The following is a 27,977-nucleotide window of genomic DNA, read 5'->3' as shown; positions in this document are numbered from 1 at the left end:
TCAAGGACAATTTACATTTATTTGTTGATGACTGACTAAACATACTTCAAACATAGCAGAAGTTAAAGAGTGTCAGGTGACGTCATCTCATGCCAACAGCTAAAGGTGGCCCGTGTAGAGTGACATGAGCTTCATCTTCAAGCTGAGGCCCTGACTCTGGGCAAACAGCTGGTGGGTGGACCTGGTCCTTCTGGCCTGGATTGGGGCCTCCAAGGAGCTACGCCTTGTTCTCATACTTGTGCTTGATGTGTTTCCATAGCTTCTGCATTTTAAAGACAAGAACCACAAACTTAAGTTTTGCCTCTCACATTTTATAACTCCTCCCACTGCCCTGGTCTCTAAAACAAACCTGAGAGAAACATGTAGCACATGCTAACAGTTTGCAGTGGGCAAACTGGAAGCAGTACTAGGCTTGATGTACATTCCTAACATTTACAGGATGCTCTGATGCTCTCAATCAGTGTGTGAAGTAAGTGGGAAGGCATGATCTCACTTTACAGGAAACAGGTAGAGAGACTGAGGGACCTACCCCCTGAGCATACAATTATTAAGGAACAGAGGCTGGAAAATGTCTCATTTTTCAACTCCCAGGTATTACTCAAGAGGTCCTAAGTGCATGGTCCCCAAATACTTCACATTGAGCCATTTAAAAAATTTCCTCAGACCTATGATCATTGGGTGAGGAACTAGCTGTATTCTCATTCCTAAAAGCAACAAAGATGGGTGGGTTATGACAACATCCTGAGATGCCTTCCCCACACATTGGAAACAGCCAGAGGAACTGCTTGAAAATGAACAGTAGCAGCACTTTCATAAGGGCAGAAAGTTGACCTGGCCACAGGCAGTACATCAGTGGACAGAGCCTGCCTGGGCTGTAGGGCCAGACCCCTTCAAGTTAAAAACAGAGTGAGTGGTGGCACAGGCCTTATTTGTCCAAGACCTTCCCCAGTATGAGCCAAAATTTAACGATAGAAAGCAGGCAAGGCATCCAGCACAGTGCCTGGCACACAGTGAGTCTAAAAAGTGTTGTTATGCTCTATCTTATGCTTCCACTTTCTCGTGAGGAATGTAACAAATGACATTTTTTGGGAGTACCACTTACCAGGTACTGTGGCACCTTGCCTGCATCTCATATAATCCTCACAATAATTCCCTGAGATAGTTGCTATTATTATCATTTCTATTCCACAGATAAAAGTGAAGCTCAGACAGGTTAAGAAACTCGCCCACCTTAACGCCACAGTTATTAATTGATAAGGCCCAGTATTCCCATCCAGGGCTCTCTGATTTCATACCCACCCTACTCTTAACCATTATTAATACCACCGCTGACAGCATGGAAAGACTTTGGAACTGAAAAGTGCTATCTGAAAAGGCCAGCCACGGTATCTAAAGAGTTGTTCTTTTCACGACCGTCGCCCGCTCAAATCTGCCCTTGAAACCTTCAGACGAGATAGGGGGTCCCGGGTCCAGCCCTGACTTGCCTCTAACTCCCTGGTGATGTAGCCCTAACAAGTCCTTTGCTCTCACTAGGTTAGTCTTCGCTTCTGCAAATGGACAAGTGGGTGTATGGGGCGGAAGACAGCAATACTTAAAACCCCTGCAAAGTGGGATCTATTGACCCCGTTTAACGTTTTAGGATTCACACCGGGTGGAGCAGACAGACGGCAGTCTGCAGACAGAAGACACCCAGGGATCCCCCCCCTCCTCGTAAAGGTAGACTGAATCCCGCCCCACCCTCACTCTCACTGTCACCCCTCAGAGGGGCCCAAGGTCAGGATCGGCCCAGGCCCTCACCCCTTCGTTGATGTGTTCGTAGATCGCGTCCGCGCCTTGATCGAAGGCGCGCTCGAAGAACAGGGCGCCCACGGCTATGGTGAGGGCAAAGGTGGAGGTCCTGCGGAACAGCACGGAGTACAACCTCGCAACCAACGTCGGGCCCGCCATGTTTGTCCGCTGCCGAACTAGCGCCACCGCGCATGCACCGCGACCGAGCTTTCGCTCCAAAGGTCCTCAACTTGTAACGCTTTATGGGATTTGTAGTTCTTCTGGATCTCAGCGCTCGTCGTTTTGAACTATGGAAGTAACTGATGGCTTGCGCGTGATTCAAATCTCCTAAAATCCAGATCACGGCAGCCCAAATAGTTGGTAAAATGTATTACCGAATTTTTCTCCTCAATCATTTCTTGCTGATTGAATATTTTAAACTACAACACCCAGAAGCCCTCGCGCTTTCTCCGCTTCCTCCTGCACGGTCTCAGCTTTGATTCGCAAAGGTTTCTGGGAAGGGTGGACCGATACCCAAGGAAGGACTACAAATCCCAGCAAGCAGGAGGAGGAGCTCAGAGCCGTTGGGCCCCACGGAGCCAGGTACCTTCTTTGGCGGGACGTCGAGGGCGAGTGTCCTTACCCCCACGGGAGGGCTTGGGCTCTTCCATCTAAGTCCGCGAGCCCCGCGGCGGGCCACACTATTAAACGGAATGCGGAGTGGATAGGGGAGCGAGGCCTGGGTGCCCGGTCCCAGGCTTGTCCCCCGTCCTGTCTCTGTCAGCCCCAAGTCCAGGGCTAGAGTTGGAGCCTGTGGAACAAGTCGGGTCCTGGGGACTGAATCCCTCTGCCCAGCCTCAGGGGAAGTGGCGATTCTGCCCATGCTTCATGTTACCCTCATCCCTGGGTTTCGCAGCTGGCAATCCTGGCTTGGAAGGCAGGAGACCTAGATCCACTCATTCCTTCTTGGGAATAGAAATAGCAAGGACTTTGGAGGACTAGGGCCGTCCAGCACATGTTTTCTAAGTGCCTCTGGGCGTTGCGCTGGGGACCCAGCGGTGAACAAGTCCCTGCCTTCATGGAGCGCCCATTCTACTGTGTATGGGTAGATGGGAAGGTGCAGTAATGACAAGTAATGCTTTGAAGAGCTGAAGAAAGGTTGATTGGGGAGGGGGTGGTGGTGGTAATATTTTAGACAAGGTGGGCCCCAGGGCGACACTTAACCCTAGACCTGAGTGAATGGTAGCCGTTCAAACAGGAAAACGTTGGTGCAAAGGCCTTGAGGCTGTTCTATCCTGGGGTGTTTGAGGGGGAAAAAAGTAGAGTGGACTATGAAGTAGGCTCAGGTCAGCTCATATCTGGCCTTGTAACCCGTGGTAAAAAGTCTTAGTTTTTTCTAATTGCACTAGGAAGCCAATGAAGGGTTTTAAGCTGCGGTGTGACATGATCTAATTTACATTTTAATGTCATCATTTCTGGCTGCTCTGGAGAACAGACTGAAGAGGGGAAGTTGCTGTGGTGGGTCAATTGAGGCAGGGTGGTAATTTAGATTAGGGTGTGGATTAGAGTAGTGATCAGATTTGGGATGTATTTTTGGAGGTGGGACAAACAGAACAAGCTGACAGATGCATGTAAGGGCTTACAGGAAAGTGGACTCAAGAATGGCATCAAAGTTTTGACCTCAGCAACTTAAAATCAACAGGATGATCTTAAGTTCTGTTTGGCCACATTAAGTTTGAGCTGCCCCTTAGGCATCAAATGGAGGGGTCCAGAGGCCAATTGGGATTTGGATCTGGAGTTCAGAGGAGAGGCCTGAGCCAGAGATAAAAGTCATTGGCGTACGTGTGGCATTGAAAACCAGGGACTGGATTCGAGACCTGGATCTGCCTCTGACTTGTAAAAGCAACAGTAATGCCTTGTTTGGGGACTGGTAGGAAAAACGTGAAATGCTCTATATCCACCATGCGGTTATTTTCTATTTGCAAAGCGTCCTGGTAGCCCTTTCGGGCAGGAAGTTGTGAAGCTTCTGGGAAAGAATACTTATATCTTGCTGATAACTTCCCAGATGAGGAGTTCAGAGGAGGGAGGAATTATTTTAGGTGAGATGGGTAGGGAAGACCACAGGGAGTTAAGGTGGGACTTGTTTTATTTTTTTGCCTTTTTAGTTCATTCTCATTTTGGAGCAACAATTTTCTAAAAATCTAATTTTCTTTAGGCCGTCGATTTCAACTTAGAAATTATTATTCTATACATAAATCTAGAAAAATTAGAAAAATGACCTTAACTTTCCCTTTGATTAATGTTTGAACTCAACTTGAACAAAGTAAATTCCTTTAAACATTCAGCCCTATCTTCAGCTCAGTTACATTCCCTTACACATTTAAGTCCACTTATACATTTAATATATTTGATTTTCTTTTTAAGTACTTCAGATATATAACCTAACAAGCATAATTTCCCCAGAATACTTAAACAGTTACTAGAAAATCTAATCAATTAACCTTATAAATGTAATAAATTTTAATACTTTTCAATACTTTTAACAAACTTAGTCAAATTCTGTTTTGTCAACTTGTTCTCAGTCGGGGGATTCAAAAAATACAGGCTCCATCTCTGACAAGAAATTAGGATATGGCGGACACCCTTAGTAGCTTTCATAGCACCTCAGTGATTTTAACGTGCAGCCAGTGTTTCCAACCATTGCTGACCCCTCAACTTAGAATCACAAGTTTCATATCAATTACTGACAGATACTTTATCAATTACCTAACTACATATTTTGACTTTTATATTTTAAACTGGAATCACAGTGCTTTTCTGTTATATACTCAACATGTCAAATTCTTTTCAATGTGATACTTTTAAGCACCAGGTAGACACTGATTATTAATAATCTTAGGACAGGAACATTAGTACAATAATTGATTTAGTCTACTACCTCTGTTTTCAATTTTAAGCTTTCCTGGAGTGTGACAGGATGCTTAGCCAGTAAGAAAACACTTTTATCCACTCTAACAAATTGTGCTTAGCATTCTCATCAAGTCGGGGTTACCATTTCAGCTTACTGAGGTGGTTCATAGTCTGACCAGTTTCTGACTGGGACACAGATTTGTGGGCTGTGTCTACCCAGAGTGACTGCCTTCAGCAAAGGCTGCCTTTGGGATGCAGGGGATGAAGAGGTCAATGAACAGTGGAAGCTCAGTTCTCCAGGCTTTTATTTCTTGGGGGTACCTACTGGGGGTGGCTAGAGTCCCTGGTTAAAATGCAAATTTCTGAGCCCCTCTCCAGATCTGCTGAGCCAGAATTCCTGAGGATCTGATTCAGGAGACTTCATTTTTAATAAGCTCCTCACCAGGAGCAATGGAAAATTTTGAGGGGTTGTTTTGAGAGGGTTGATGTGATGCTGCCAAGGGTGGGCTGAACTAAGGAGGCTGGTCCAGATGTGAAGGGGTGAGACCTGACTTGGGCAGTGGTAACAGAGAGTCACATGGTATTTGGAGCCCAGACTTGGTGGTGGGGAGAGAAGGGAAAGGCAGAGGTGTTTATATGAGTCAGGGTATATGGTTCAAGAGCCTCTTTCAGACTATTTTTGCCTTTCCTATTTGGAAACTCTGGCCTTTTGGGACCTCTAACTATCTGGTGAGAAACTCTCTCCATCCTGAAGCTCCTGGAGCCCAGATTTGGGTTCAGCTGACCTTCACTGGGCCAGGTCCACTTGGAATCAGGGCTTGTCCTATCAACCGTCAGCCTGGACTGAGGAAAATGTTTACGCTAGATCCCTTTCAACACCACCCCCGGCCGGTTCATCCAGGTGAACGGGGTCACTGGAACCATCCATGGCAGCCTCCTAAGGAAGAAGGAATAGGGTTTATCCCTGCCTGACAAATTTCCCACTTTTTTGAAGGGAATTTTTGGGGAAAATTTTAAAACTATACACGCCAAAAGTAGAAACTTAGAAAAACAGAAAAACACAAAATGAAAAAAAAAATCCCGCACATCGTAATTTTATTCTCTAGACATAACTACAGTAAATATTTTGTGTCTTCTCCAGTCTTTGTATGTGTGTCTGTGTGTATATGTGTGTGTTGAGGCGGGAAGTTCTTTCTCCTTAAAAAAGTGGTATCATGTTGTACATACTGTTGTGACAATGAGTCATTTTTCATTTACAATATGGGATGAACATTTTGTCCCTGTAGGGAATTGTTCCCTTTGACTGATTCTTCTTTAACTGAAGTATAGTTGATGTATTACTTTGACTTGATTTTTTTTTTTTTTTGCGGTATGCGGGCCTCTCACTGTTGTGGCCTCTCCCATTGTGGAGCACAGGCTCCGGACGCGCAGGCTCAGTGGCCATGGCTCACGGGCCCAGCCTCCCCGCGGCATGTGGGATCTTCCCGGACCGGGGCACGAACCCGTGTCCCCTGCATCGGCAGGCGGACTCTCAACCACTGCGCCACCAGGGAAACCCTGACTTGATTTTTAATGGCACCATTGAATAGGTTGGCTCACACCCTACTCTTGCTCCTTGCCAGTTGTGGGCTCCCTCTACCCAAAGTTATTTTTAGGGTAAAATGAGGATGGTAGGCTTTGTGCATCATCATTGAACCCCTTCCCCCTCTCTACACAGGACCCTGAGCGGTCTGCCTGGCATGTGGTGAGCAATGGATAACTGTCAGATCTTTTTACTCTTGGACATTTGGAGTTTGGTTTCAGGACAAGCTACATTGCAGTGCTCACCTTGGTACCTAGATCTTCGAGATGATCTCTGATCATTTCCTTGGAGGAAGTCCCTGTTGGATGCAGGCGCCCCTCTTTGGGACCCCCGGCACAGAGCTTGTTACCTATGACTGTTACTGGGGGCACATCTGTCGGCTACCCATCCCCAGCACATACTCAGCTCACGTTCTCGTGAGAGCATGGACTCTGTGTCATGAAGCGTGAACCCCAGTCTGGCATAGAGGAAGTGCTCAGTGTGTTTGGCAGGTGAATGAATGACTGAAAAGGGAACCATGGAACTTTAGGGTTGTGCATATGCAAGTGGGAGGGGGGCCCTCCTTTGACTTGACTCAGGAGAGTTTTGCATTGTGGGGCACTTTGTACCTGTGGCCATCACAAATTATAAAGTGATTTAGTTTCTCCATTCATTTATTTCACTGTATTAGTTAGCTGTTGCTGCATAACAAATTACCCTAGAATTTAGTGACTTACCACAACAAACATTATCTGATACGGGAGTGGCGTAGCTGGGTGGTTCTGGCTCAGAGTCTCCCACAAGGTTGCTGTCAAGCTGTCAGCCAGGGCTGCCCTCCTCTGAAGGCTTGACTGGGGCTGGATGGTCTGCTTCCAAGCCCACTCACTTGGCTGTTAGCAGGAGGTCTCAGTTCCTTGCCATGTGGGCCTCCCTACTGGGCTGCTCACAGTATGGTAGCTGGCTTCCCCCCAGAACAAGTGATCAGAGAAAGCGAGACACCAGGATGGAAGCCATGTTGTCTTATAACCTGATCTTGGGGGTGACATACCATCCCTCAGCTCTCTTCTCTTAGTCACAGAGACCAACCCTGATATGCTTTGGAACAGGGGACACAAAGTGCAGACACCAGGAGGTGGGGTCATTGGGTGCCACAGAGGCTGGCTGCCACGTCCACAGATGTGCATTAAGCAGCACTGGCTTGCCAGACACTCTGCCAAGCACCTAGCATGCATGACTCAATCCTCACAGTACTCCTGTGAAAAGTATTATTACCCCCGACTTCCAGATGAGGCTCAGGGGTAGGTAGTTTGACGAGAGTATCACAGCCTGCGAGTGGCAGAGTTGGGATTCAGGCCTGGGTGGATGGCTATACAGTAAGGGCTGACTTGTGTGGCCTGTGTGACTTCAGGCAAACTCCCTCCTTCTCTGTTCCTCAGTCTGTCATCTCCCCACTTAGACCAGCATTTCTCCAAGTATGGTCTGTGGACTCTGCATCAGGGCCTCCTTAGACCCTACCCCTGTCCCAGACCTGCTGAGTTAAGAAATCGCTGTGGGTGGAGTCCCCACTGCCTTATATTGCTGAGAGTGGATGATATACTTTACTTTAAGAAGTGAACACGTTTATAAAGCAGAAACTAACACACCATTGTAAAGCAATTATACTCCAATAAAGATGTTAAAAAAAAAAAAATGAACACGTGAATGAGGTCAGGATGAGAAAGCTTCGTGGTTGCTACAAAACCCTGGGACATCTGAGGGAGACCCTTAACATATCAGGGCTCCTATCAGGGGAGACATCTGGATCTTCTTGGCACTTCTGTTGGAGCTGGGTCCTGAGCAGGCAGTCTGCAGGCCACCTGCAGGGGCTGGGTCCGATGCCGCCAACTCCAGACGGCGGGCATATGTGGTGCTGGGACATTGCCATGCTCCTAGGGGGCGTGCAGTAAAGCCGTCCTCTGGCTGCGGTTTGCTGTTCACCTGGGGTCTGGTGGTGCCATAACTAGAAGAAATGACAGGTAAGCTCGAGGGCAGCATGTGGTGAGCACAAGTCCTGTATAATTACAGCATGCATCCCAGCCCCGGCCACGGCCGAGCTGTTGACTGATTTTAGCCTTGTGCCAAAGCCAGCTCTGTACCTGAGATGCACGTGATGAAAGCAACCAAGAATATCAGTGAAGCACAGATGTCTGCCTTGAGCCAGCCTCACGGTGGAGCGGTGGGGTGGGGAGAGAATGGGTCCCGGGTCAGCCAGGCCCCAGTGTGAATGCTGGTTCCAATGTGCCTTGGCACGCCTGGTGAGGGCTCCACAGGAGGTGCACGGGGGCCCTCAGCACCACTGGCCCACCCGCAGCACTCAGGTTGATGAGAAATCTTCCTTATCAGTGTCTCTTCCGGTCGTGGCTTTGAGCAAAATAGGAGTGAGAGTTTCTGAACCTGTTTCCTCATCTGTGAAGTGGATGCCTTGATATCTACTCCGAGGGTCTGTGAGGATTAAATAAGAGAATGCCTAGCACACAGGAGTCAAATCTGATTCTCCTTTCTTCCTTCTTCCACCCCACAGCGTCTCAACTCGTTGGTCATCTTTTCCTTGAGCCCGGAGGCCTGCAGTCAGGTGCCGTGGGCTCGCCAGGTGTGGTCTAAGTCGGTAGTGGGGGCTCTGCTGGAGACAGAAGCCCTGCAGGGAGGGTGGGGGTGGCAGAGACCTGCTTTTGGGGGCCTTACATGTCTCTCTTCTCGTCCCCGTCCTTGTCCCCAGATTCAGGCTTGTGGAGAAGAGGGTCGGTGAGCAAAGGGCAGGAGGCCTTGGGCTCCACAGGTGGCTCCCTCGCTTATTCCACCAGCAGTTCTGCATTTGATCCTCTCTTCCGGGTGGTGCAGTTGGACAGACAGACAGAACCCTCTGCCCTCGTGGAGCCTGTATTCTAGTGGGGAGGCAGCTCTTGTGACAGTAAATCAGTGTGTGAGACGAGCTATGGAAAACAGCAGGTGGTGAGGGGGCAGACGTGTTTGCTGCTGTGACTTTGGCTGCAATTTTAAATCAACTGGTCAGGACGCGCTGGGGGTAGGAGGGGAGTGAGCCTCCCAGGGGATGATGGCAACAGCAGTAACGGCCTCCATTCTCTGTGGTGGTAAATTCACAGCAGCGGCGGGGTCCCTGTTTTATAGCTAAGGACAGACTCTGGGAAATGAAATAACTTTCTAGTGGTGGAGCTAGAATTTGAACACAGGCCTGTGTGACCTCAGAGGGTGGTCCCACTAGCATTGCCCTCTGCCCCGTGCCCGTGAGGAGCCACCCTGTCACCTGGCGAAGCTCCAGGGAGCCAGCAGATGCTGTCGCCACCGTGGACCTAGTCTCTGGGAGTGGGTGGGTGGCACTGCCTGTGTTCCTGGTGAGGGAGTCGGGCCGGATGGTCCTGTGTTCCGGACAGGACCTCGCTCACACACTGCAGAGCGCGCCAGCCTCAGAGGAGGAGGATGAATCACAGCAGAGAGGGCCAGCTTAGTCAGCACCCCATGCTGGTGTCTGGGTGCCGTAGAGACGTCCGGCTGTCCCCATTCCCCTTTCCCTGACCTCCCACCCAGGGCTGCCAAGTGCGGTGGTGCAGGTTGTGCCTTGTGCAAGGACGCCTGGCTACGAGGTGAGGCAGAGTGAAATACACTCTGCTTGCCAAGTTGTGTGTCTGGCCTGGTGCTGTGTCTGTCCAGAGGATTCTGCAGCCGCATCTTTTGCTAATGTGCGCCAGGGCACTGGAGCAGGAGGGAGTTGGGTCAGGAGCTCTAGAACTTCACACCTGGACGATGCCTGGGTGAGGTCACCCTGCTGGAGGCCAGCTCCTAACCAGGGACAGGGCCTCTGCCTCCATGGGGTCAGGCCTGTGAAGGAGGCAGGAAATGCTGGCCCCTCTAAAGCCGCTCTGCTCCCTTGACACCGTTCCTGGGCATTGGGGGCTCTGCAGAGCTGCTGTGCAGGCAGAGGTCTTAGCCTGCCAACGGGGCTGAGGTTCAGTCCCACCCCTGCCTTGTGCTGTGTGCTTTGGACAACTCAGTTCCCTTTACTGGCCTCCCTTGCCTCATCTGTAATATGGAATAGCTGACCACAGAGGTCACTTGGGCACTGATATCCTGTTCCTTGTTCTGAGTCTCAGTTTTCTGAAATACAGGCTTTTGGAGGCTAATAATAATGATGGTGATGATGGCCAATGTTTCTGGAGGGCCTCCTGTGGGCCAGGCTCTGTGCTAAGTGACACACGTGTGTGTGTGTGCCCTTAGAGATCACCTGGTATAGCTGTCTGCGTCCCACTTCACATGTGGGGAAACCGAGGCCTAGAGAGGGCAAGTGACAGAGCCACATCCTCACCTGGCAGAGCTGGGACTAGACTCAAAGTCCATTGACCCGTCCTGGATGGCTGAGCACTTCCCCTGTGCCAGATGAGGGGTGGCCAGGGTGGGCAGAGGGAGGCATGGGTGGGCAGCGCTGCCACGATGGCCCTCAGCTGAGGCTGGTGTGCCCCCCATGGTTTGTTTATGTGAGAGAGAGGGGAAAACACAAATACACACGCTCACACAGGCACACACAGCCCAGCCCCGAGGGGCTCATCATTTGAATCGGTGTTGCTGGGCAGGTTGGGAGAGGGGCATGTGATCTTCATTTCCTGGTGGTTTGGTTGGAGACCTGCTTTGCCCTTCCTGGATGTGTGATATGGGGCACCTCACAGCACCTCTCTGGGCCTCAGTTTCCTCAATCGTAAATGAGGTTGTAATACATACCTCTTGGGGTTTAAAGGGGCCACATGGTCCTGGGGGTGTAGTGAGTAAAGGAAAGCTGTCATCAGTATGATTTGTTAGGAGGCAACTTTCATAAGTGATTAGGAGTGTGGGCTCTAGAGCCATCCTGCCTGTGTCCTAAGCCCAGCTCGGCTGCTTTCTAGCAGCGTGATCTTGGCTAAGTCACTTCACTTCTTGGAGCCTCAGTTCCCTCATCTGAAACCTCACAGGTTGTCCTGAGGATTAAGTGAGATGATGGATTATAAAGCTTTTAGCCCAGTGCTGGCACATAGTAGGTGCTTAGTGCATCAAATATTACATAACATTTATTGTACACTTGCTTAATGCCAGACATTATTAGTGTCATTTGTATTGCTGTTACTCTTTTATTAATAATTCATTTGGATTCAAACTTCTGTGTGCTGCTCCCTAAGCAATCAGCCAACCCGTTGGACCCACCGCCCCATATTCCTACAGTGAAAGTAGAGGCCTGGAGAGGTCCAAGGTCACACAGCTGGCTTCCCAGTGCCCTGTGTGGTTTTGCCTAGCTAAGTCTGCCGCAGAGCCACTGTTCCTTATCAGTCTCCTGGAGGAACACCCCTCCCACTGGCCCTCCCGTCCCTTCCCCTTTATGCTCCAGAGCCAGTGGCTCCTCTGAGCTTCAGCCTTCATGAATGGCTTAGTTAAGCACTCGGCCGTAAAACGTTCATCTCTTACAATTTCAGTCCAATTCCTATAAGTTTATTGGCAAGACGGGGTGTATTAGAGCTGCCAAATTTAATATATCAAGTCCGCGTGTCTGGGATGCGGTTTCTCAGCAGTAATGGGAGAAGAGAGGTTTTATACGTTTTCATTTTGAATGACTGTTCGTGATCCCATTACAGCCCTTGACTTAATGGCTGCTGTCTCTGCCGCAGGAGCGGCTTCCTCCATCCCTCGCCTGGCTGCCTGGACTGTCCAGGGGCTTATTTGTCTCTGTGTCTCTCCCCGTTCTCTTCTTCCCAACATGTATTCCCCCATCTCTCTGCCCTGTGGGTCAGGTCTCAGCTTTAACTTTACTAGCCAGATTCTGAGAGTCTGGGGCTTTTGCCGCTGGCCTGGGCTGCTACCTCGTGACCTTGGGGAAGTCACTTTTCTTCCTCCTCTTGGCCTCAGGAACCTGCTCTGGGAAATGAGGGGTCAGACTATAGGACCTGAAAGGTGAGAGGCTATTCTGGGCTCAGCCTTTGCAGATCCCACCTGGTGGCCCTGAGTGAACCCATTTGTCCTCTGGTCTTGTGACACCAAACGGGGACCCAAGGGCTGGCCTTGAGTCATGGCTGCAGATCTCCTGGGTCAGGAGTGGCAGCTGTGGTCACCAGGACTGAGGGGTCTTAAGTATCTGAAGACCCTGAAACGTTCTCATTTCCCTCTGTGATTGCCACCTAAGTGTTTAGCTGGTCTCCTTGCGAAGCTGTGTGCATTTCTCCCTGAGCCCTCTGGCTTCTCTAAGCCTTAAGCTGGCTGTGGAAGGGAGGACACCAGCAGCGGGATTTTAGGGCACCGGGGTTTGCCTTCTACTTACCAGCTGTGTGACCTTGGGCAAATCGCTTCCTCTCTGTGAACCCCAGTTGTCCCATAAGGAAAATGGGAATTAACTCATTGTTGAATAACAAATATTTGGTTGCCTACTCTGTACCGTGCACCACTTTGGGGGCTGGGGCTTTGTAAATTTTACGTAGAAAAATAAAGTGTGAGTGTCCTAAAAACAACAACAACAACAAAAACACAAAAATATCCCAGCCCACATGGATTTATATTCCTGTTGAAGGAAAGAAAAATATAATAAACATAACAAGTAACTTATTACTTCAAAGGTGATAAAAGTGAAGCAGGGAATGGGGAAAGCTAAGTGGAGGGTTCTGCAATTTTAAATAAAGTGGTCATGGGAGATTACTGAGAAGGTAGTATTTGCGCAAAGATCGAAGGAGTCAAGTGAGCGAGCGGGGCAGGTATGTGGGGGGAGCATCCCGGCAGAGGGAACAGCAGGTGCAAACAGCGGGAGGTGGGCGTGTGCCTGGCGTGTGCCTGGCACGTGTGAGGAGCAGAGAGGGGGTGCTGTGCGGCCAGCATGGAGGAACAGGAGAGGGGACGTCAGAGGTGGTGGGGGGTGCTGTCCAGAGTGGGTGAGGTGGTGGTTCTCCAGCCTGGCTGCAGACAAGAATTCCCTGGGGCGCATTAAAACATGCTGATGCCCAGGCTTCACCCACTGTGTTTCTGCTTTAACCGACCTGGGGTGGAAGCTGGTGTCAGAACTGTTAAAAGACCCCTCTGGAATGAGGCCTCTCAGGCCATAAGCATCTGCCCGGGTAGCCCCTCATGGGCTGTTGCGGAGTTCATACGAGCTGGTGTGGGTAAGTAGAGCCTTCCTGACGTGGCGCAGGCCTGGCCCCCGGGCGTGCTCAGGCAGGGTGGTGGCATTTCCTCTGTGCTCTGACCCAGCGCCCTGCGACTTCCCAGGCAGCAGCAGCACCTGGTGGGGGTGACCATGGGGAAGCGTTACTTCTGCGACTACTGCGACCGCTCCTTCCAGGACAACCTCCACAACCGCAAGAAGCACCTGAACGGGCTGCAGCACCTCAAGGCCAAGAAGCTCTGGTACGACATGTTCCGAGGTGGGTGTTGCCGGCCTGGCGGCCGGGCTGATGAAGCCCTATTCTCCAGTCTTTCTTATCATTAGACAGGGAAACGCTGCGGGCCAGCTGGGCTCTTTGAGGAGCAAAAGAGAGGAGGCCTGGGTTGCTGGCCCCTGGGGCAGATGGGCCCTCAGAAGGGCAGGTGGAAGCTCCTTTCCCTGCAATCCTGACTGAGGGCTCCGTTCTCTGACGCCTTACCAGGCTCTGGGGACACTGTGGCCACGAACAAGGCCTCTCTAAGGAGCTAATGTCTGGGCCCACAGCTGAAAGGTAGGGAAAAGCCAGTGCTCCATCCTGGGTAGAGGGCAAAGCGCCAGCTGCTCTCGGAGCCAAAGAGAGGATGAGAAGGAGCATGGTAGGGACCAAGGCTGGCCACAGGGCCGGGGCCAGATCGTGCAGGCCTGCAGAGGCCACGGTAAGGGGGATGGGCAGAGGGCAGCCTTTGAAGGGCTGTGGGCAATAGCCACCACGACCGGAGCTACGTTTGATGGCGATGGCCGACTGCTGCCTGAGCAGGGGGCGCAGTAAATGGCTGTCGAATGACTGAGCTGCTTCTGGGAAAGGCTTATGAGGCAAAGGAATTAAGGCCATAAGCACCTGGCACAGGGCCTGGCACCCAGGAGCATTGGCTGGAGGGGAGCTGCTGCTGCTCTGCTGTCTTTAGCCACACTGAGCCGTAGTGAGAGAGGCGCCAGGAGCTGGACAAATGGAGGGGGACTGTGGCAGTGGGGTGGGGTGACCAGGAGCTCCTGGAATGAGCCGGGGCAGGGCCGGTGCTCCATGAGCTGGGGAGCAGGATTCCAGGACAGGGCCCAGAGGCTGGAAGGAAGGAGCTGAGTCCCAGCAGCTCAGAAGGGGAGACAGAGAGTTCCCTGGTCTGTGACTCAGATTCAGATCACTCACATTTTATTGAGTGCCTGCTGTATGCCAGGTGCCTTCCATGGTCTGTCATTTGCTTTTCTCAGTAACTCTGTAAGGCAGCAGATCTAAACCCTTTGAGTTAGGATCACCTAGAGACCTTAAAATAAAAAACACTGATCCCCTGACCCCCAACCCCAGAGGCAGGTTTGGGTGAGGGAGGGTGGCCAAGCCACTCAGCAGACCAGGCGTGGCTATGGTTGCAAGGGGCTGGGAGTGGGGGCAGAGGGGAATTCAGGGGCGGAGGGGTCTCCCAGGTGCCTCGGAGGCCTCTGAACCTGGTGTCAGGCAGAGGCTCCCTGTACCCCAAATCCAGTAGGGGCTGCGATCTGGTGTGGTGCTAGGCCTCAAGGTTATCCTGGTGTTTGTTCCTAGTCCCAGACTTTCAGCCAAGAACCCTGGCCCCATGGGTACAGGTTGATTGGAAGAGGGCTATAGAAAAGATGAAACAGTGGGTGCCACGAGCCCCTTCTCAGGGTTCCCAGCATTCGCTCACATCCCCAGCCATATCCAGTCCTTAAAACAGCACTTCGAGGGAAGCTGGGCAGGCCAGGGAGCCCCACTTACAGGTGGTGACTTAGAAATCCAGAGCAGTGCATCACCTCACCCTGGTCCCCAAGCTGACATATGAGCTCTTTCCCCTTCCTTGGGAGGCTTCCCCAGGGCTCCAGCTCACCTGCACAACCACACAGCACAGTCTCTGCAAGGGCATAGGGTACCCTGCCTCAGCTAGGACTCGAGACCTGCTCTGCTCCCGGCTTCATGGCCTTGAACAAGTCCCTTAACCCTCAGAGGGCTGATGATCCATCTGCCTTGGTCAGGACAGGCATGGGCCCTGGAGCTGGGCTGCCTGATGTCAGTCCCAACGTATCTGCCTTGGTCAGGACAGGCATGGGCCCTGGAGCCGGGCTGCCTGATGTCAGTCCCAACGTATCTGCCTTGGTCAGGACAGGCATGGGCCCTGGAGCTGGGCTGCCTGATGTCAGTGCCAACGTATCTGCCTTGGTCAGGACAGGCATGGGCCCTGGAGCTGGGCTGCCTGATGTCAGTCCCAACATGTCACTCACTAGCACTGTAGCCCTAACTTTGCCATGTGTAAAACAGCTGTAATAGCCATACCCCCCCTCCCAGGATGTGACGGGGCTCAGTAATCTCCTGATGACTGTATGGCACGTAAGGACTTACTAAGTAAGAACGATGCTTATGGGTCCACAGAAGGATTGGCCTTGTACCCTTTATCTCATGGCTCATGCATTCGGCCAACACTTGGTGAGCGCTTAGCGTGTCCTTGGCTCCCAGAGAGGCTCTGAAGACTTAAAGGTGAATAAAACAGGGCCCCTCTCCTGTGTAACCTCACACCCCATTACAACAGTGTGTTCTGGGTGGAACCCCTGTCCCACCCAGGCCTCCAAGCCCTGCTGACCTGTCCCTCCAAGCTCCAGCCACACTGACCACCACAAGTACTGTCCCCTCTGCAGGCATGGCTTTCCTGCTGTCCTCCCCACCCCAGACAGTCCTCCAGGACGCCCTCTTCAACTCCTGGGCCAGGTCAGGTCATTTGGCTGCGTGCTGGCTGTTTACCCCGTTTATATCCACATGGATTAGTGTGACTATTGGAGTGGAAGGAAGGACCAGGTCTGACTTGTTCTCCACTAAATCCTCATCCTGGCGCAGCGCCTGGCACACAGGACGCGCTCAGTAAATGTTTGTTAGATGAATATCTCAATGAACAAGCAAACAAACCCAGGGCAGCAGGGCAGCTGTTGATTTGGGGAGCTGAAGCGAGAAGGACCAATAGGGTCAGATCATGAGGAGCCTTGAATGCCAGGCGGAGGAGCAGGGCCTGTGGCTGGGGGTTCTCAATCCTGGGTGCACTTCAGAATCACTAAGGAGCTTTTAGCAATTCTCATGCCCTCCCTTTAGATGAATTACAACAGAACCTGAGAAAGATGGGCTTGGGCTGTGTATACTTTAAAAGCTGCCTAGTGATTCGCCGTGTGGCTGGAGTTGAGAACCACCAGCCAGATGCTGGGCAGCCTGGAACTCTTCTCCCATACTGAGTTACCCCACCAGGGCCCCTTGTCTAAGACTCAGACTCAGCCCCATTTCCAGTTAAGCTGTCCTACCCCAGTGGGGCCCTGGGCAATGTCCACACGCCCTCCACCAGCCCTCCTCCCCAGGGAAAGCCTCTGGCACCAGCTGGGTGGGCTGAGTCTGACAAGTCCAGTGCTGACCCTCTCCCCACGCTGCTGGCCCACCCACGCTCCTGCAGGCCGCCCCGGAAGTAAGTCCTCTGATAGCTAACTCTCGACCCCAGCAGGCCAGCCCTGAGGAAGTGAGGAGCCTCCCTCAGAGTCGGCTACTCACCAGCCACCAGGAAATCAGCAACCACACAGGAAAGGGTGGGGGCTTGAGATGCACAGGCCAGGGTTCAGACCTGGCACTGCCACTTCTTATGTGTGTGCCCCCTTTCCCTGTGTGAACCTCAGTTTTTCCGTCTGCAAAATGGGGATGTTCATGTAAATGGTGGGTTTATGAGGAGGAAATGGAGTCAGAACTGCTCCTGTTTGTTGAGCAGCCACTCCAGAGGCTCTCAGCCCTGGCTGCACATTAGCATCACCCGGGGACCATGATGCTGAAGCCGTTCCCAGCCCCACTTTCCCACAATTCTAATGTGGGACCTCCTCTGCCCTGTGCTCTCTCCATCCGTTATCTTATTAAATGTTGACAGCAGCCCTACCAGGTGAGAATTTTCCTCCCATTTTACATATGGGGAAACTGAGACTTAGAGTTCATCTACCAGTCAGGGCTCGTTAATGAGGAGCCCACCTAACCCCTCACTCCATTTGGATGTGGCCTGGAGAGTATTCGATTGGAAATGCTTGTTACCTGCTCCAGCTGGAAAGTCTGACTTGAGGGCTAAGTAGGAATTTAGTGGTGAGGTCTCCATCTTGGAGTAACCAGCAGAGATGTGTTTGACTTCCGAATAAATTTAGGAAAGAAACAAGAAAGTGTAACAGAAAATCTAAACAAAGAAGAGCAGAGGACCCAGAGGGCTCTTAGAGTGAAGGTCAGAAACACCAGGGGAACTATTTTGACTCGGTGACTTTGGAATCCAGTGAAAAGCAATAGCTAACACCATGAAATGAAGCATAGAAGTCAGAAGTCAGGTGGGATAAGGCTTCCAACAGCCATTAGACTTCTGAGGTGGAGGTCATGGTGACATTTGGTGGATGTGGTCCTGTGTACCTGGACTCAGTAGCCCATGGTCTTTCCTTTACCCCAGCAGCCTCTAGAAAAGGCAGCAGATGGACGGGGAAAGTGCACAGCTCAGACCTGGCCTCTCCTTCCTCCAGGGCGACATGAGGGCCTCTGAGTCAGGGCACCTTCCTCACTTGTCTCACTCACTTACAGATTTTGACTGATTGATTCCTTGCCCACCAAGGAGCATACAAGATTTAAACTGTACCTATATGATGAAAGTAAAAGTAGGAAAAATCGGAGGAAACCGGGGTTAAGGTTCATATCCAGAAAGATTGCCAGGAAGTCCTGTTGAGGCCAGTGGCTAGTGTGAGAGGGGAACAGAGGGAGGTGGGGTACAGCCTTGGCCATGGAGCGATGCCTGGGCCCTGGGGTTTACTGGTGGGCTTTTTAGGTTTTTATTTTGAAATAATTAGAGAGTCTCAGGAAGTTGCAAAGACAGTACAGAGAAGTCTTCTTCTGGTACCAAGACTTCAAAAAAAAACACTTCCCAATATGATCTACTGTGCAAAGTTGAGAGTCTCTGACCTCAAACCTGGCCCTGGCCTTTGGCTGGGTCTAGGTGGGGTGGGTGGGGCTGAGGTCACCTGAAGCTCGGATCCCTCTGCCCAGCATCCCTACCTGTGGTCATCCCCTCTTACACTCCTCCGTGGATGAGGACCTCTTTCCTTCCCTGATCTCAGTGGTAGGAAGTGCCTGTGTGCAGCTAAAGTCTGAACCCAGATCCTCTCTCCTCGCAGATGCAGCTGCCATCTTGCTGGATGAGCAGAACAAGCGGCCCTGCAGGAAGTTTCTACTGACAGGTAAAGTGTTCTACTCCGTTCAGGTCCCCCTAGGGACCAGCGTGCCCTGTCTGGTCTGCTTGGACTTCTGCACAGCCTCCCCCCACCCTCCCGCCTGAGCCCGCTTTGTGGCCTTGGTGTGTCAGCTGACTTGACACAGTCAACAGGGGCCTTGCCAGGGGTTGTGCCTTATGACATCCAGGGCTTGGTCCTCAGCTCTTCAGACCTAGAATGTGATTTTATCAGCTTACGCAGAACAAGCAAGGGCTGGGAGATTGCAAGTAAATCCAGGAGATACTAATAGGTGTAATAGACTGGCTGATTAAGTTAGCCTGGGAGCCTGACCTCCACTGTGCCCGACCTCCACTGTGCCCTCCCTCCCAGCAGGCAGGGCTGGAGACAGGAACAGGCCTGACAATGCCGAGAAGCTTCAGGGTTAGAACAAAGGACGCTGGGTGTTGATTTCACTGCTCAGTACGCAGCTAATAAAGATGCATATAGTTCAAAGAGACAAAAACCTCAGTAAGTGAAGGAGCCAAAGGCAGATGAAAATAAGGGTAGGAAAAATAAGACAAGGCCAGAAGAATGCTTAGTCTCCTCCATGCTTGCCTTGAGGTCCTGTATACTCTAAGGGTTTGGCCTTGAGTTTCCTAGCAGCCAAGGCAAAGAGGAAAGCCATGATGATTAACATGGTGTAAAAGGGAGCTTAGCACCAAGGAGAGGTACTGCTGTTGGCCTAGGAGAGCGGGGTGAATGGCTGTGCTCCCCTCAGGAGACCATGCTGCCCCTAGAATGGGCACCAGGCCTGTGAATCAGGGGCTGCCGTTCCCCATGGGCTGCACCTTGATGTGAACACGCTGCTGGTAGGCAAGGCTGTCTTAGGACACCTCTAGTCTCCTATGATTATGACTTTTTAAATTTATTTATTTATTTATTTTTGGCTGCTTTGGGTCTTTGTTGCTGTGTGCGGGCTTTCTCTAGTTGCGGCGAGCAGGGGCTACTCTTTCATTGTGGTGCGCAGGCTTCTCACTGCAGTGGCTTCTCTTGTTGCGGAGCACAGAGAGGCTCGCGGGCTTCAGTAGTTGTGGCACACGGGCTCTAGAGCACAGGCTCAGTAGTTGTGGTGCACGGGATTAGTTGCTCTGCGGCATGTGGGATCTTCCCAGACCAGGGCTTGAACCCATGTCCCCTGCGTTGGCAGGCGGATTCTTAACCACTGCACCACCAGGGAAGCCCTATTTTTTTTAATAATTTTTATTGGAGTGTAGTTGATTTACAGTGTTGTGTTAGTCCAGGTGTACAGCAAAGTGAATCAGTTACACATATACATATATCCACTCTTTTTTTTTTTTTTTTAGATTCTTTTCCCATATAGGCCATTACAGAGTATTGAGTAGAGTTCCCTGTGCTATACAGCAGGTTCTTATTAGTTATCTATTTTATATATAGTAGTGTGGATATGTCAGTCCCAATCTCCCAATTTATCCCTCCTCCCCCTAGTCTCCTGTTATTTTTGAGAAACATTTTGGTCTCCCCAGTTGAGATTTGGAAAGCCAACCTGGACTTTGGTACCTCCTTGACCCCTGCCATTAAAGCCTTTCTGGGGCACAGTCCAGCTACTTGTGCTCTCCTCCCCCCCCACCCCCTGCCATGGGCAGGGGGCACCAAGGCGGGGGTGTGAGGAAGCAGAACCCTCTCAGGGACCCACCCATAGTTAGTCGGGGCTACAGGCCAGGGCAAGGGGAGGTAACAGGAGACAAGCCTGCAGAGGCTTATGGAACCCAATCATGAAAGGCTTCAGTGGACTTTGGTCCCCGGCCAGGGAAGGGCTGTGAGCAGGGCCTAGTGGACCAGACAGGCCATGCTGGCTGCTCTTATGGCTGGGCCAGAGAGAGTCCAGCTTCTTCCTCAGGGCTGGAGTTGCTACTCCTTAGTCCCTAACACCCTGCCCCTAAAACTCTGGTGGCCCCTCATCAGGCTGCCCTTCAGCTCAATGGTAGGAGTCCATCCCGGGCAGCAAGTGACTCTCTCCTCCTGTTGCAGGCCAGTGCGACTTTGGCTCCAACTGCAGATTTTCCCACATGTCAGAGCGAGACCTGCAGGACCTGAGTATGCAGGTGGAGGGTGCGTTTCACTGGGACCCTGGGCTGGGCAGGGGTGGGTGCTGGGGGGATGTAGGGGAATGCTGCCCTGTGTCTCCCCCCTTCCCCCTCTTCTGTGGCTGCCATTTGGGGTAGGCTGAGGGCTATCCAGGGCATCAGGAACTGCTTTCAAACCACCCCAGGCATGAGTAGGGAAGGAGCCAGGGAGCTCCCATCCATGTGCCTGGCTGGGTTTAAAGTGACACGCATGGCTTCCTGTCCAGGAGTCCCGAGGGTGTGCCTCAGCCCCACCTGGGCCCTGCTAGCCTGGCATTCATTCATGTACACCCACCCTCCCTTCCTCAATCAGGCAACGTGTTTGGAGCCCCTATTCGGCCCCTGGCAGATCCCCCACTGCGCTCTGGGGACAAGGGGATAAAGAGAGCACCTTCCCTGCCCTCAGGATGCTCAGGCCTGGGGACTACAGGGAAGGGCAAGTTCAGCTTCCCTCTGGAAACTGGCATGTCTGCCTTTGGGAAATTCACTTCCTACTGCTCCAATTAGAGATAAGGAAATTCCCACTTAGATGGTCTTTATCGATCTTCGCATGCAGCCCCTCACTGAATGGATGGAGAAACTGAGCCTCATGTGAGCCCCCATCCAGTGCGGCTCCTCTGTCCACGTGGCCTCGGGCAGCCAGCGAGCGTCTGGGGTGGCCTGGCCTTCACCCTCATCCACCAATGGGCCTCACTCCCCTCCGACCAGTCAGACCCTGTGGGCAGTGCCCTGCCCTGGGGATCTGATGACAGTGTAGCAGCAGCCCTGCCACAAACACAGGTTTCTAGGAGCTTTCCCAGGGTGGAAGTGAGGCCTTATGGGCCAGGCCAGCGAGTCCTGGTGACAGCTGTATCTCCAGCTCTTCCAGCCATGGTCTCTCAGAGCCTTTGGCTCGTGGTGGGAGAGCGCAGGCTTTGCCCTGTTCTGCAGCCCACACTGCCTCCCTGACCCCAGGTTTGGACCCCTCCTGAGGACCAGGCTCTCAACTGTCCTGTGTCCAACTCCAAAAAGCTTGGGAGGCAGCCAGTGTTTTGCCTTCACTTCATGGGGAAGCAGAGTGAGGCCCAGAGGGGCTACCTGGGGAGGTGGCTGCAGGATGGGGACAGGCCAGAGGACCTGCTCCTGGCCTCCCAGCCCGTGCCTACCCCCCCGCCTCTGGAAGGTTCCAGCTGCTTTGTGAGAGTGTGGGGTTCAGATGGGGGTGAGTATGCCCTTCAGTTGCCTGTCTCTCTATCCCCACAGAGGAGAGGTGGGCCAGGGAGTGGCCACTAGACGTCACCGAGCTCCCTGAGGTCCACGTGGAGGACTGGCTGGAGAAGAGAGCCCAGCAGCTGAGCTCGGCCCCAAGCAGCAGGTACAGGCCCTGTGGGTCCACTTCTCCCATGCCCTCCAGTTGCAAGACCCCAGCCAGCTTGCCCTTGTCTCTACGAACTTCCCAGGGACCAGACACGGGTGCCCCGAAAGGACTCCTCAGGTGGGGGCCACATCGGGAGCTCTTGGGTCCCCAAGCCCTGGCCAGAGGCTGAAGGGCACTTGCCTGAAGGTTCCTGGCCTAGGCCTCATCCCCCTGCCTTAGTGGAATCTGCAGTGGCTGAAGGGGGCAGGTGGCCAAGCCAGCTTGACTCCACATTACCAAGTCCATTGCCAGAGGGAGAGGCCTGACTGTGGTTACTGAGGCCCCAGAAAGCCAGTCACCGCACTGTCCCCTCTAGGCCCTGCCAGATAGGCATGGTTGCTCCGACCCTGCAGAAGGGGAAGTGAGGCTCATGGGATGATGTGACTTGTCCAAGGGCACACAGCTCGGAGCAGGCACAGCTGGGATTGCACAGGCATGTGACAGGCTCTTTGTCATTGTCCCACTGCCTCCTCGAGGAGGGGGCTGGGGTGGGGCTGGCCCAGCTGCTGCCTGGGCCCAGCACTCAGGACGCTCATAAGTGGACAGGGTGCGCTTTACCCCTTGTATGGGGAGCACCCTGGGTCAGGAGCCCACAGGTGTGTGCTGTGTGCCGTCCCAGGTTCTCCTCTTCAAGGTTACAGCCAAGACCAAAGCCAGGGCTCCTGGGGTCTTCTACCAGGTATTGAAAGAGAGAGAAGGGAGGAAAAGGGCTAAAGGATGTGCCTGTGACCTGCCTGACTTGGTAAAGTCACCCCGTGCTGGGCTGCCTCCTTTCCTGTCCTGCACTGGGACCCGGTGGCCTCATGGGACAGCAGCCTGGCTGGGACAGTCTGTGGGAGAGGTGAGGCTTCCCTTGAGGCTCCGCCAGGAGATGAGGGCCAAGCTTCTTGCCTTCTCCGTGCCTCAGTGAGGAGAGCTTGTTAAGCTATTTTAAAATTAACTTTAATTGTTTTTAAATCTGTGCCCAGTTTGTCCTCCGACCTTGAAAATATATAGTACAGTCATGACTCCTGTGTTGGAATGTGACATCCCTTCCGTCTGGTCCTGTCAGAAGTGGTTGTGATCTTGGTAGTGTGGGCACCTCCCTCGGGACTGGTCCAGGGACCCATGTCCTGCACCCCAGCTCGGGGCTGAGGCCACTCAGAGAACTCTGGGGGCTTCCCCGCTCCCCCACTCCCTGGACCCAGCTGCCTCCCTGCTCCGCCACCATGGTTCCTCTGCTGGGAGTGAGCCCCAGAGGCCTGGGCACCCCCTGGGCTTGTGCCGAGGGCTCAGGGAGACCCTGTGGCTGGGCTGAGGGGGCGTGGGGGTGGGTAGAGATGGGTGCCCTGAAGTCCCTTCCTAGGGATAGATGTGTCCCTGTGCTCTCTAAGGCAGCGTGCCTGTGACCATGAGACTCAGAGGACTAGGGCACAAGATGGAGAAACTGAGGCTGAATGACGGGCCCAGAGTCGCAGGAAGAGTGGTGACCACGTGATAATCAGGTGTGTTGGTGCTGTGGTGTGCCCGGCACTCAGCCCCGGCCTTTAGGGGGGTTGGTGCCCCCGGTTTGTAGCTGAGGAATCTCTTCCCCTCCAGGAGGTTGTGACTGCCTTGGTCACACACCTACTACCCTTAGCAGCACTCAGCTGTCACTTGAGAGAGAGCTTAGGTCCCTGCCCTGGCTTTGGACCCTGGGCCACTTCTGTTACCAGGTCTAGGGCTGGCCAAGGGCCAGTGCAGTGGTTGGCCACTGCAGCCGGAAGTCTGCAGTGGTAGTGGCAGTAGCCGGCTGCTGGGATGGCAGTGACTGGAATAGAGCTTGCCGCTGGGGACCACCCTAGGCTGAACCCTATCCCCTGGGCTCCTCTCCCGCTGACCACCCAACCTGGCCCCTTCCAGGGGACCTGCTTTTCCACTTGTTCTCTGTGCCTTTGCACAAGTCCACCTGCCTCCTGAGGGCTTGGGGCCAAAATGAATTACTCTCTGGGCAGAGCAGGCCAGTCCAGCCTTGAGAAAAGGAGGTTGTTAGGAGGGAGGTGACCATTTATCATTGCTTTTGCCATCACAGCCTCGGTCTTCCTCAGCCCTCTCCCCTCAGGTTGGTCTCATGAAAAATGATACCCACCCCCTGCAGCCCACAGGCTTTGGGCTCTGCCCTTGCGTCCCTGGCCCCCACTCCGCGGGGTCAGGGGGGTGGATTGCAGCCAGGAGGCTGCCTCTCTCTGTTCCCTGAGTCTACCATCAAGGCAGCCCTGTGGCAACGGTGCCCTCTCTGCCCTTCACCCACCCTGGCTCTCCTAGACGTCACGGCAGCCCTTCCTGGTCTCCTACCTGCCTCTGCTCCTCCAGTCCATCCTCCACACAACAGCCCCAACCAGCTTCTAGAACACTCCCTGGCCCCGGCCCTGCTGAAACCCTCCTGGGCTTCCTCCCCGTCGGGGGGACCCGGACTCCACAGCCCAGTTTGCAGGGCCCCGGAGAACTTCCCTGCCGCCTCCACGGCCCTTGAGGGTCACCTTCTCACCTCTCCCATCTGGCCTCTTTGTCAGTCCCGCCGGACGCCTGGCAGCTGGTTAGGTGTGGTGGGGCGTTTCTGATTTGCGGGCACCTTGTGCACACTATTTCCTCTGCCTGGAACTGCCCCACCACCACCACGTCTGCCTGGCAAAGTCAGACTCATCCTTCAGGCTTTAGCTGAGACATCTCCCCTTTCTCCCCTTCCACCCCCGGGCCTCCCGCTCACGGCCCTGAGCTCACACTGTCATCAGCCTGGTGCAGACCCAGGACATGTTGGCTGCATGAGAGAGCATTTGGGGGAGCAGGGTCCCGGCCTGCAGGACTATTCCTGAGTATTAGTGCCGTGGGCGCCTCGTGGGGACGGGTCTGGTGGCCCCTCTTCCTCTCTGGGTGTCTGTGTCCTCCCCCCAGGACACAGGGCAGAGATGGCTGCCTGGCCCACCTGGGGCCACCCAGACCCGAGGGCTCTGACCTCACAGGCTGAGCGGAGCCCTCAAGGTGAGCCAGGCTAACCATCCTTGTAAAGGGGAGATGGAGGCTCAATGGGGCCCCAGCCTGGTGCATTGTCCCACCCCTCACCCCCCCCCCCCCGCCCCCGTGCCCCAGCAGACCGACCCTGAGGCACCTGCTGGGAGCAGACAGTAGGGGGAGGGAGGGGCCAGCCTCAGGTGAGCAGGCTGATCCCTGCGAGGCCAGTGCTCACCCCTGCTTTCCACTGTTGGCTCTTCAGGTTGTGACTTTATCCATCTTAATCTTCCCCTTTGCACCCCTCTCAGGGCTGGTGCTACTGTTCTGGCCCAGGTGCCTCCCTAAGACTCTCTCCTTCTAATTAGGACCATAGCTGGGGACAGGTGAAAGAGAGCTGCCCTGTCCCTGTGACGGGGCAGACAGGCCAAGAGAGAAGCCACGAGCACAGTCCTACGCACCTGTGTCCCCGTCTGCTCCGTGCAGACTGGAGGGGTGTGCTCCAAGGCCTCAGGGCCCGCATGTCTGAGGCCCGGGGAACGCACCCTTCTCCTGGCGGGAGGCCTCAGCTGCCCGGGAGTCTGACCCGTGTCCTAGAGGAAGGGCCTGAGGCTCACAAGAAGGGGCTCCCCGATGGATCACACCCTCTCAGGAGAACTGCGGTCACCCCAGCCCCACGGGGAGCCGGGGCTTGGCTGGCAGCTGGGGCTCTCCCTTCCAGCAACTGCGGAGCCTCCTCCATTCCCACCCTTCTCTGCGCCTGGTGGAGTTTATAAAATCTCCCCGGCACCATAAATCATGCTGGGAGCCGCTTTCTGTGCTTTCCAGTGGGCAGCAGGCTGCCGAGCAGGGATTCCCCTGTCCTCACGCCACGGGAGGCCCCAGAGGCTGCACCGGGGCTGCCTGAAGCCCTTGCTCTGGGTCCGACAGCAGGTCAGGCCCAGGAGGGGTGGCTGGTTGAGGCTTCAAACCTCTCAGTGGGCCTGGGACGCTCCCGTCCTGCAGAGGCCTGGCCACTGGGCCCCTGAGCCTGCCAGGGCCTCACCTTCACTGAAAGTGGGACCTGGGGGTGGGCTGGGCTGGGCTGGGCTGGGGGCAGAAGCATGAGGGGCCAACATCTGGGGCCCACGTGTAGGTGGCATTCCGGCCTCTCATCCCCCATTCTAGACTGTGTCGCTTGGGCCCGTGACTGATTCCATGCACCTCAGTTGCCTCATCTATAAAGTGGGGTTCAGTAAGGATTCTTGAGGTTCCTCTCGGCTGTGCTGTCTGGCCCAGAGTAGTATCCAGGCAGTAATAGCGCTCAGCATGGCTGTTTGTCATCAGCAAGCATTCACTGGGTGGCTCCCTGTGCCAGGCCCGGCTCTGGGCACTGCAGGAGCAGATGGACGCCACCCCATCCCCTGGTCTCTCCCCCTTGGAGAGCTCCAGTCCTACAGGGGTGACATGAGCTCCCAAGTGAGTTCAAGGTAGCCTGAGAGGCAGAGCAGCCCTGGAGCGGCAGTCTGAGTGGGGGTCGAGTCCAGAACGATCGGAATGTGGAGCAGTTGGTGGGGAGGCTGCCTGTGCGCCTCAGTGGCTCCCTTAGGACAGGGCCACCCCGGGCTGAGCACACAGGGTGGGTGCTTCAGATAGGCCCCGGGCCTTAGGAGGTGGCTCCTGGGGCGGTGGACCTTAAGGGGAAGGGGAGTAAGTAGCATGAGAAATAAGGCTTTTAAAAAATTTTTAGACAATATTTTTTTCTCATTTCAAAGGCTTGCGTGCTTGAAAAACTTTCTTGAAAAGTATAAAGAAGTAAAAAAAAGTCACCCATAATTGCACCGCTCAGATAGAACCACTGTTAACATTTTGCTGTGTCTTCCAGGTTTTTTTTTATGCATTTATATATGCTATATATCTTTAAACAAAAATAGCATCATGCTATATACATTATTTTATAAGCTGCTTTTTCTCCCTACTCACACAGTATTATACATCATGACACCTTTCCTCGTCAGTGCATATAAGTTTGCCTTAATTCTCACGCAGGCTGCATAGCATTCTCTGCTGTGGACGTGCATATATATTTAATTAGTCCCCCAGAGGTGGACACTTAGGTTATTTCCATTTCTTATAGCTCAGTCTCTGCCCACAGCCCCCCTATTTCCTTGCGCTCAATCCTAGAGGTGAGGTGGCTGGCTCAAAGGGTCTGCGTGTTTCTGAGACTCTGCCTTCCAGAAAGGTGATACAGGCAGCTGCCCCTGCCCACAGCTGGGGTGGTGGGGAGGGTGAGCTGGAGGGGGGTGCCCCCGCCTGGGCCTGAGCTGTGCTCCACACTAATTCTCTGTTCTTTTCTTTCCCTCTAGGGCTGAACCCATCAGAGCCACCGTCTTCCAGTACCCGGTGGGCTGGCCACCAGTCCAGGAGCTTCCTCCATCCCTGCGGGCACCCCCGCCTGGGGGCTGGCCCCTGCAGCCCAGCGTCCAGTGGGGCTGAGTCCCTTATCCCTGCCTAGTCAGCCCTCCAATCAGCCACAATAAAGATAAGGGCTTGTACGGGGGACACCCAGGCCCCCTCCTGCTGCACCCCATGGAGCATCTGAAACTAAAGACCGGGCCTGGCCTGGCCTCTCTGAGGCCTAAGTGTCCTCCTCAACCAGGTGCAGCCCTGGTCCTGGCTCTGAGCCAGGCAGCTCCACCACCCCCACCCCACCGGGACATCTTGAGAAGACTTCCTTCCAGATGTTTATAAAGAAAGTCTGTCACCACCATCGTGCGGCTGCTCTTGCCCCTTGCCTGGCGCCCTCAGCTCCGTGCTCTGGCCCTGGGTCAGATGATGGGCAGGGCTGGAGTGAGGTGAGGT

General features: G+C 53.6%; 2 protein-coding genes across 2 annotated transcripts; one reads left to right on the top strand and one right to left on the bottom strand.

Annotated features, from left to right (window-relative positions):
* Nucleotides 1-1,989, bottom strand: UQCR10 (ubiquinol-cytochrome c reductase, complex III subunit X). The gene is made up of 2 exons (XM_060029444.1): nt 1,798-1,989; nt 1-262 (listed from the first exon to the last, which is right to left on the bottom strand). Exons 1-2 carry the CDS (start codon nt 1,945-1,947, stop codon nt 218-220), a joined length of 195 nt encoding a protein of 64 aa, XP_059885427.1. The 5' UTR covers nt 1,948-1,989; the 3' UTR covers nt 1-217.
* A 299-nt stretch (nt 1,990-2,288) lies between these two features.
* ZMAT5 (zinc finger matrin-type 5) lies at nt 2,289-27,900 on the top strand. The gene is made up of 6 exons (XM_060029443.1): nt 2,289-2,370; nt 13,502-13,656; nt 18,597-18,659; nt 20,682-20,762; nt 22,019-22,130; nt 27,482-27,900. Exons 2-6 carry the CDS (start codon nt 13,530-13,532, stop codon nt 27,609-27,611), a joined length of 513 nt encoding a protein of 170 aa, XP_059885426.1. The 5' UTR covers nt 2,289-2,370; nt 13,502-13,529; the 3' UTR covers nt 27,612-27,900.
* The last annotated feature ends 77 nt before the right edge of the window (nt 27,901-27,977 follow it).

This window comes from Delphinus delphis, chromosome 13 (genome assembly GCF_949987515.2).
Source record: "Delphinus delphis chromosome 13, mDelDel1.2, whole genome shotgun sequence".
NCBI classification, from domain to species: Eukaryota; Metazoa; Chordata; class Mammalia; order Artiodactyla; family Delphinidae; genus Delphinus; species Delphinus delphis.
Note: the sequence above shows the minus strand (reverse complement) of the source record. Positions and strands in the feature narration are given on the sequence as shown.

What these genes read in the sequence shown, in the direction of transcription:
- UQCR10 (XM_060029444.1), bottom strand. Translation starts at nt 1,947, where the DNA reads ATGGCGGGCCCGACGTTGGTTGCGAGGTTGTACTCCGTGCTGTTCCGC. An exon ending in ACGAACACATCAACGAAGGG is followed by an intron (nt 263 to 1,797) that starts GTGAGGGCCTGG and finishes TTTAAAATGCAG; the next exon opens with AAGCTATGGAAACACATCAA.
- ZMAT5 (XM_060029443.1), top strand. Translation starts at nt 13,530, where the DNA reads ATGGGGAAGCGTTACTTCTGCGACTACTGCGACCGCTCCTTCCAGGAC. An exon ending in CTGGTACGACATGTTCCGAG is followed by an intron (nt 13,657 to 18,596) that starts GTGGGTGTTGCC and finishes CTCTCCTCGCAG; the next exon opens with ATGCAGCTGCCATCTTGCTG. An exon ending in CAGGAAGTTTCTACTGACAG is followed by an intron (nt 18,660 to 20,681) that starts GTAAAGTGTTCT and finishes CTCCTGTTGCAG; the next exon opens with GCCAGTGCGACTTTGGCTCC.